Below are 8,689 nucleotides of genomic sequence, written 5' to 3'. Positions count from 1 at the left end.
GGATTAAAGCTAGGTAGGTAGAGTTGGTAAATCCCCCCATTTTGCCTTTCTTTAAAACCCAACGTATCATCTTGGTGAGATCTTTTTTGATCATCTGCCAATGCTCTCTATAAAAGCTGATTGGTGGCTGCTTTATCTGGGTGAAGACTCCAAATCGCTTTTTGGATTTCTTCTTCTTCTACTTCTTTCTTGAGGTTGCTGTTCATTTCTTGTGTGACTCCTTTGAACAGGTGCTATAACAAACTTGAGTAGTCCTCCTCACCTTTTTCCTCAGTCAGAAGGTTCTTGAAGTGATTGGTGGCTGCTTCCTTTATGGAGTCCTGAGTATTGTAGTTGTACCCTTCACTATCCTTAATTGTGCTCACAGTGTTTCTAGCCTTTCGGACTGTAGCATGCTTATGAAAGTAAGAAGTATTTTTGTCCCCCTCCTGGAGCCAGAGTTGTCTTGACTTCAATCTCCATTTTGTTTCTTCGTCCTTTATAGTTTGTCTCAGCTGAGAGTATAGTTTTATTTCGTTCTCTTTGGCTTGCTGGGTCAGCCCAAAGGCTTCAATGTTTCGCTGCACTTCCTCCAGATCTTGCTTAATTTTCTTTTTGATCAACTCAGGCTCCTGGTAATTGTTTTTTGCCCAATTTTTTAAGGCCTGTCTTACTCTCTTTAGTTTTGTCTCCCAGATATAAGTTGGGGAGCCTTCCACGTGTTGTATCCAAACATGCCGCACCACGTCGTTTGCTGCAGGGATACAATTCCAAATGGAACAGTATTTGAAGGGGAGGGGTCCTAGCTGACATTGACTATGCAGAGTGAGCGTTATTGGATAATGATCAGAGGCGGAGACATTGAGAATATTTGACTGACCAGTAGTGAAAGTGGACAGATAAGCTATGCTTATGAGGAACCTGTCAAGACGCTCCATGATATTGTCGACTCCTATTCTTCTGTTGCTCCAGGTGTATCTTCGATTTTTAGGCCTGATATCTACAAGGTCTTGCTCCTGCATAATGCTCTCAAGTCGATTTCTGAAAGGATCTGGGGTGAAATGCCCCACTCTTTTCTCGTTTGCATGCAATACCAAATTTAGGTCCCCTGCTATAATAAGATTGTTGTCCCGCTCTTCTTCTATACTAGTTTCCAAAGTGTTCCAGCATACTTCTTTCTTTCTATACTGTTTCGGAACGTAAATATTGTAGATTACTACCGCTGCTCCATCTGTCTTACTTTCTAGATTGGCACGGATCCAGTTCTGGTGTATTCTGGTGGAGTTACAGTTCCATTTATTACTGTCCCACATTGTTAGAATGCCGCCTGAGGCTCCTCTTGCTGCGCTTGCACATCCACTGTAACGCTTTTGCTGGTTGATGACTCTATTAATTTCTGATTGATCTTGCTTTGTTTCTTGGATAAGAACGATTTCAGGGTTTTCACTTTGAATTAGATCCTTGAGGGCTGCTATCTTGGAGGGGTGCCCTAGTCCCCTACTGTTCCATGACAGTATTTTCATCATGATTTACTTGTTACATGGAGAGGTGCTCGCCTCTCTTTGCCCTTGTTATTATTTTCTTTTTCCGAGTGCCCAAGAATAAAGGATTCTATAGGAGTCTGAGAGCCCATTGCAATGTCTTTTTGGGTACTTTCTTCTCTCTGTTGTTTGGCCGATTTTTTGCCAGGCCCATGTTTCTTTGGAACATCACTGGGCGCTCCATGATCCCTTGATGAACTTCTGGTGATCCTGGTGGAGGAGGAGTCAGGGGAGGGATGAGAAATGAGAGGGGAAGAGGGGTGGAGTGGAGGGTCAGAGGAGGGGAAATCAGGCACTGATTCTTCCTCAGAGAGGGATGCGAAGGGATTGGAGGATGGAGGGATGGGAGGATCGGGAATCCGAGGAGGAGAAGAAGGATGATGAAGGGGGGGCTGTTGGGAGGAGGAAGAAGGATGCTGAAGGGAAGAGGGTTGGATGGGAGGGTGTTGATGGGAAGGACCAGGGGCTTCAGAGTCCAAAGGTTTGAGGGGAAGGGATGATTTTTTCCTTTTCACAGTTTCCCATTGCCCATCTTACTCTTCTGGTTCAACATTGACTATTTTAGGACATCTATTTGCAAAGTGACCATATTCGTGACATACCTTGCATTTGAAGGGTATTTGCTCGTAGTCCAGCTGTTGAATATGGCACCAGTCATCTACTTTCAGTTTGATTTCTTCCAGCAGACCTCGACCCAGATCAACCTCAACGCAAATCCGTGCACAAGCCTGCATGTTGTCTTTGGGTTCACTGCGGTCTATGTATTTTCCAACCGCGTTCCCTATTGCTTTCACAGAGTCATCCCCCCAGCAGTGAAGTGGGAGGTGAGGAAGTCTGACCCAGACTGGAACCGCACTTGGTATATCTAATTCAGGATCGAAATCCGGGGTCCATTTATTGAGATAGAGGCCCCTGGAATCCATGAAGTAAGGCCCGTTTCTGAATATTAGATCTTTATCCTCTTTGGTTTCAAAATGAAAGGTAAAATATCCTCTACCACAGAATCTAATGGATATTTTTCCCTGGATCTTGTCCGACCAATTTCTTTCTACCCATCTTTGCACTGTCTTGGGTGATGGCCATAGTCCTGTAAATTGCCCGATTAACCCTTTCTCTGCTAAGGAAATGGCTGCCATGCGTGGAATGGTCGGAGGCAGAAGGACTTCCTGTAAAACATCCAGCTTCTTCACAAACTTTGTTGTTGTTGGTCGAGGTCTTTGCGGAGGGAGAGACTTCACCAGGTTTGAGAAAGCTCGTTGCAGCTCTGGATCCCCACTGGGCGGATTCGGAGGATCCATGATTCAGCTCGATCAGTCGGCTCCAGGCAAGCTCAGGCGCAGGCTTCAGGCGCGCGCGCAACAGCAGTCCGTAAAACTATACATGTTAATGATGAAATTGATCAAGGGTGTTATCAAGCACAACCATCACCTGTTCCACCAGATACATATTTGGAGCTTCTTCCTTGTACTCCAACTAGTGCAAATGAATCATGTAATATAGACGTACATAGTAGTAGTAATGTAGGAACTAACTTAGTAGCTAATGATATTTATACTTTGTATTTTGATGGTTCAAAAACTCGGGATGGATTTGGAGTTGGTTGCATTTTGACAAACCCACACAACAAGAAGTACATTCTATAATGCCATTTGAAGTTTGAGTGCACAAATAACACTATTGAATATGAAGCACTTGTCCTAGGATTAAGGAAATCCATTAACGTCAAGGTAGAGGTACTCAAGGTAATTGGTGGCTCATATGTTGTCACCCGTCAGGTACAAAATACTATCCATTGTGTTTCACCAAGTCTAAAAAACTACCAAAAGCAAGTATGGCAAGTTATTTCTCATTTTAAAGCTTTTAATATTATTTATGTTCCTTGAATTAGAAATGTCACCATAAATAGACTAGCTAATGTAACTGCTAATATGTCACCTTTAAAAAATGGCTTTTCTATAAAGATTATTTATAAACCATCACTGTCTAATAATGTGACTAAATTTCGTGTTGTTAATGACAACTAGCAAATACTGCATTTTATGGCCAATGAAAACATGTTTAAAGATGCGGCCATTGAAGGAGATGATCACGATAAGACTTTGCACGAAGCAACTGATGCAATGAAAGGGAATATTATGCCTAAAGTGGTGTCTTTGGAAAAACTTTACGAATTGCAAAACCAATTCAGAGGACAAATCAACACTAAGACTCAAAGCTCAAAGTTATGATATGAAAAAGTCAAATTGGAAACTCAAGATGATCTGGAATATGTGAACCTCGATACATGTTGTTCTCCACAAGAGCAACAAGCATTTATTCTTCTCTTCAAACATTATTTTTACGTTTTTGCACGGACCTACGATGATTTAAAGACATATGATACTCATATTATCCAACATGTTATTCCTATTATAGAAGGTGAAAAATTGTTCCAACAAAAGCTGAGGAAATTCCATCCAACGCTTGAGCCCCTAATCCAAAAGGAATTAAGGAAGTTATTGGGTGCCCTGATCATTTTTCAGGTCAGACAATCTACTTGGATTTCAAATTTGGTCCCTGTCAAGAAAAAGTCTAGTGAGATCGCCTGTGTGTCGATTTTTGCAATCTCAATCGGGCATTAGACGAGGACAGTTACCTAGTGCCATCCAAGGATTCTCCTATAGAGGATAAGTTTCCAGATGAATATTTATTTGCAGTAACTACTAAGACTCCTTGGTATGCAGATATTGCTAACTATTTGGTTACAGGGAAACTACCTCCACATCTATTTCCTAGTGAAAGAAGAAAGATTATTCAAGAGAGTTCAAAATATTCATGGATTTCTAACGAATTGTTTAAAACAGGGCCAGATTTTGTGATCAGAAGATGTGTTGAGGAAGATGAAATGCCTGACATCCTCAAGGCATGCCATGACGAACCATGCGACAGACACTTTGCTGACAAAAGGACAGCCTATAAAATCCTTTCTTTAGGATATCATTGGCCTTCCCTCTTCAAAGATACAAAAGAATATGTCAAAAGGTGTGATAGCTGCCAAAGAGTAGGGAAACCGACTCTTTCAAATGAAATGCCATTACAACCACAAGTACTCATCGAACCCTTTGAAAAATGGGCTTTAGATTTCATTGGACCTATTAATCCACCATTTAAACAAAAGAGGTATATATTGGTATGTACTGATTATGTCACTAAATGGGTAGAAGCCAAAGCATTACTTTCTGCTACTGAAAATTCAGTTGTTAGTTTTCTTTATGAGGATATTTTTACTCGCTTTGGTGTTCCAAGAGAAATTGTGACAGATCAGGGAAGTCAATTCACATCCAACATGGTGGAAAAGCTGATGGAAGAATACAAAATCAAGCACAAAAAATCTACTCCTTACCATCCGCAAGCAAATGGCCAAGTGGAGTCTACAAACAAAGTTATTGAAGACATCATCACCAAAATTGTTCATCTACACATAAGAGATTGGGCAGAAAGGCTTCCTGAAGCCTTATGGGCCTACATAACTACATGGAGGAATACAACAGGACATTCTCCCTATGAACTTGTTTATGGGAAAGAAGTCCTGCTCCCCATTGAGTTTCAAGTCAAAACTTTCAAGATGACTGTTCAGTTGGGCATGGATCTATCAGAAGCCCAAAAGCACAGAATGGAGCAGTTGAATGAACTGGATGAGATCAGACAAGAAACAATCCTAAAAATTGATCTAGTTCAATATCAAAGAGCTAAGTGGCATGACAAATACATCAAAGAGAAAAAGTTTCAAGAGGGAGATTGGGCATTACTATTTGATTCCAAGTTTAAAGACTTCAAAGGTAAATTTCAGACTCATTGGCTCGGGCCATATGAGATTGACAAAGTCTTTAGCAATGGAGCGGTAAGAATCAAGACCATTGATAAATTTCAAACTCCTCTTATTGTGAATGGCCACAGATTAAAGATCTATCATAAGCTGCTCTCAAAAGATGAATTTGTCAAAATGTTTCAGGAGAATTCTGCAATAAGGTTGGTGAAGAAGAATCATTCTTCTCCACCAGCCTAACCTTTGTTCCTTTCTGTTAAAAAATAAAAATAATAATAATAATAATAATAATTTGTATAAGCCTGAAAACCAATCACTGATTGGCAGTCTTATACAGAAAATATAGAGTGAAAATCAGGAACACCTGACACCCTATATTTTCCAAAAAAAAAAATATTTCTTTCTTTCCCATTTTCATTTCCCTTCACCTCATTTTCATTCCACTCCATTTTATTTTCATTTCAGTCCACTCCATTTCATCCCACTCCATTCATCCATTTCATTTCATTTCATCAATAAAAGTCTCTTTCATGACCTTTTTCATTCAGTTAGTTATCATCTATCCATCTTTATTCAATCAAGTGGTTGCTGTGTCAGTTTCCGCAGCTGGAATCAGTTTCCGCAGCTAGACGCAGTTTCTGCAGCCACCACTCTGTTTTTCAAATTGACAGTCAAGATGTTAGTTCAATAATCATGAAATCAAAATGCAGGTATGACCAAGGATATATTATGAGGACATGGAGCACCTAAAGGCATCAATAAGGAGCAGTTGATCATGGACAAACAAATGGCAAAAATCCAAGGTACGAGTAAAAGTTTATTTCAAATAGCAATCATAACACATTTTTGCATAGTTATTAAACCATAAGCTCCACTATATGCAATGATTGCCATGATAGCTCCATAATCATTCCACGATATTCCTCCACGAACCATGCATTTATTTCCCAAATGGTCTCATGATTAATTCTCGAGTTTAACTCGTATTTGACTGCACTTTCACATTCCACCTGTAATCATGGGACGTGACCGATTTAATTACGGCTACTCTCCACTGCATAATTTCCGCAGCCATTTCATAAACGTGTTAACATTGTAGGAATTTACAAGGTAAGTTCCTCAGAAAGAATACCAAAAGGACACCGCTCACAACCAGATCTCAAATCAATACACCAGTATTTTTGACGTGGTTAAAACCCTCAGAGTGCAAGGAGGGAAACAGTCCACGGCCTGTCCCAACGTGGGTACAGACAATTTATTAATCAAAGAATGAAAATTTACATAAGCTTCTCTCATGCACGGATTGCCCGAACAATGACCCTCCATGCGCTTTAAATAGAACTCATGGACCAATCGGGTGTCAAGCCACGGATCAAGTGTCGGTAATACCGAGGTGAGAGTGACCGTCGGATCACTACATATCGTGACCGTCGGATTGTAAGTTACAAAATGTACAACGGTAAAGAAACACACTTTACCTAACTCTAACCTAACTCTATGCTAGACCAAGTTGAACTTAACTATATCCTATGTGTCGGAATATCCTAACATCCCCCCTTAAGAACAACTTGGGATAGGATTGAAGGATTTACAAATATGACACAATAGGAGAAGGAAGGAGGCACTAGAGCCTATCCCCCCTTAGTGACAACTTCCTGAACTCCAAGCATATATCGAAGTTTAGTGAACTTCGCCTCTGTGAGAGCCTTTGTGAAGATGTCTGCAACCTGATCATCCGTTGGACAATATTGCACTTCAAGAACATGGTCATGAATGAGCTTTCTGATGAAGTGCATGTGTAGTTCAATGTGTTTGCTGCGCTGATGCTGGACTGGATCTTTGCATAGCTGAATGGCACTTTGATTATCACACCAAAGTGTGGTTGGATGCTGCTGCTCAAAGCCAAATTCTGATAGGATCTGACGAAGCCACAAGGCTTCCTTACTAGCTTCCACGGCACCACGATACTCTGCTTCTGCTGACGAAAGAGAAATGGCAGCCTGTTTCTTACAAGCCCATGTAATAGGTCCTGAACCAAGAGTGAAGACATAACCGGCAGTAGACTTCCGATCATCAAGGTCACCAGCCCAATCAGAATCAGTGAAACCAACTAACAGAGGAGTTGCTTTGGCACTGTAATGAATCCCAAACTGTACTGTACCTCGAACATAACGAAGTATTCTTTTAGCTGCTTTCCAATGACTTTCACGGGGGTTTTGCATAAAACGAGCAACAAGGCCAACAGCAAAGGAAAGATCAGGACGAGTATGGGTTAAATACAAGAGTTTTCCGACAAGTTGACGGTATAAGGTAGCATCAACTTCAGGAGAAGTACAAGAGACTGAAAGTTTGACTCCAGACTGAAAGGGAGAAGGGGCTGGCTTACAGTCTTCCATGTGAAAATGACGAAGAATATCACAAGCATACTTGGACTGGGAAAGGAAAATACCTTCTTGGGATTGCAAGACTTGAAGACCGAGAAAATAGTGTAAGTGTCCTAAGTCTGTCATTTCAAATTTCTTTTTAAGGCTGGACTTCACATGGTTTATAAGGTTGGGATCACTACCAGTAAGAATAAGATCATCAACATAAAGAACAAGGATGATAAGAGAGTTGCCCACTTTCTTGGTGTAGACAGTATTGTCAGAATGACACCTAGAAAAGCCAGATTCTAAAAGAAAGCTATCCATTTTGGCATACCAAGCCCGAGGAGCTTGTTTGAGGCCATAAAGGGATTTCTTAAGTCGACAAACGAGGCTGGAGTCTGTTTGTATGAAGCCAATGGGTTGTTCCATATAGATTTCTTCCTGCAAGTCCCCATGCAAGAAGGCAGATTTAACATCCATTTGATGGACTTCCCATTTTAAAGAGGCAGCAAGGGAAAGAACAAGGCGGATAGAGTTCATTTTGGCAACTGGAGAGAAGGTTTCAGTGTAGTCAATGCCTTCAACCTGTGAAAAGCCCTTAGCAACTAGACGAGCCTTATGTTTATCAACTTTCCCATCTGGTCCATACTTGGTTCTGTAAACCCATTTGCATCTAACAAGTTTGCGTCCCTTTGGTAGAGGAACAAGATCCCATGTATCATTTGTCATCAATGAATGATATTCTTCATTCATAGCTGCTTCCCAATGTGGATGGCCTGAAGCTTCTGCAAAAGTGTCAGGATCATGATTTACTGGAGCTTGAGCCAGTAAAGAAGAGGCTCTTTCAAACTGAGAACGTGTACGTCGCTGATCTGTAGGATCACCGGCAAGATCACCTGCTGCATCCCGAGTAGCACGGACCCATCTTGGAAGTTGAGGATCCTGAGAAGGTGGGGGAGGATTATCATCCTCGCTTTCATCATCAGAAGAAGAAATGT

At 41.1% G+C, this 8,689-nt stretch overlaps 1 protein-coding gene across 1 annotated transcript; it reads right to left on the bottom strand.

Moving 5' to 3' along the window:
* Positions 1-233: 233 nt before the first annotated feature.
* LOC149238180 (uncharacterized) lies at positions 234-1,505 on the bottom strand. Its single transcript, XM_089369496.1, has one exon. It carries the CDS (start codon positions 1,503-1,505, stop codon positions 234-236), a length of 1,272 nt encoding a protein of 423 aa, XP_089225622.1.
* Between the last annotated feature and the right edge of the window lie 7,184 nt (positions 1,506-8,689).

Source organism: Pinus tabuliformis, chromosome 8 (genome assembly GCF_031772625.1).
Source record: "Pinus tabuliformis cultivar Carrire ecotype Pingquan chromosome 8, CPIR1, whole genome shotgun sequence".
NCBI lineage: Eukaryota > Viridiplantae > Streptophyta > Pinopsida > Pinales > Pinaceae > Pinus > Pinus tabuliformis.
Note: the sequence above shows the minus strand (reverse complement) of the source record. Positions and strands in the feature narration are given on the sequence as shown.

What these genes read in the sequence shown, in the direction of transcription:
- LOC149238180 (XM_089369496.1), bottom strand. Translation starts at nt 1,505, where the DNA reads ATGATGAAAATACTGTCATGGAACAGTAGGGGACTAGGGCACCCCTCC.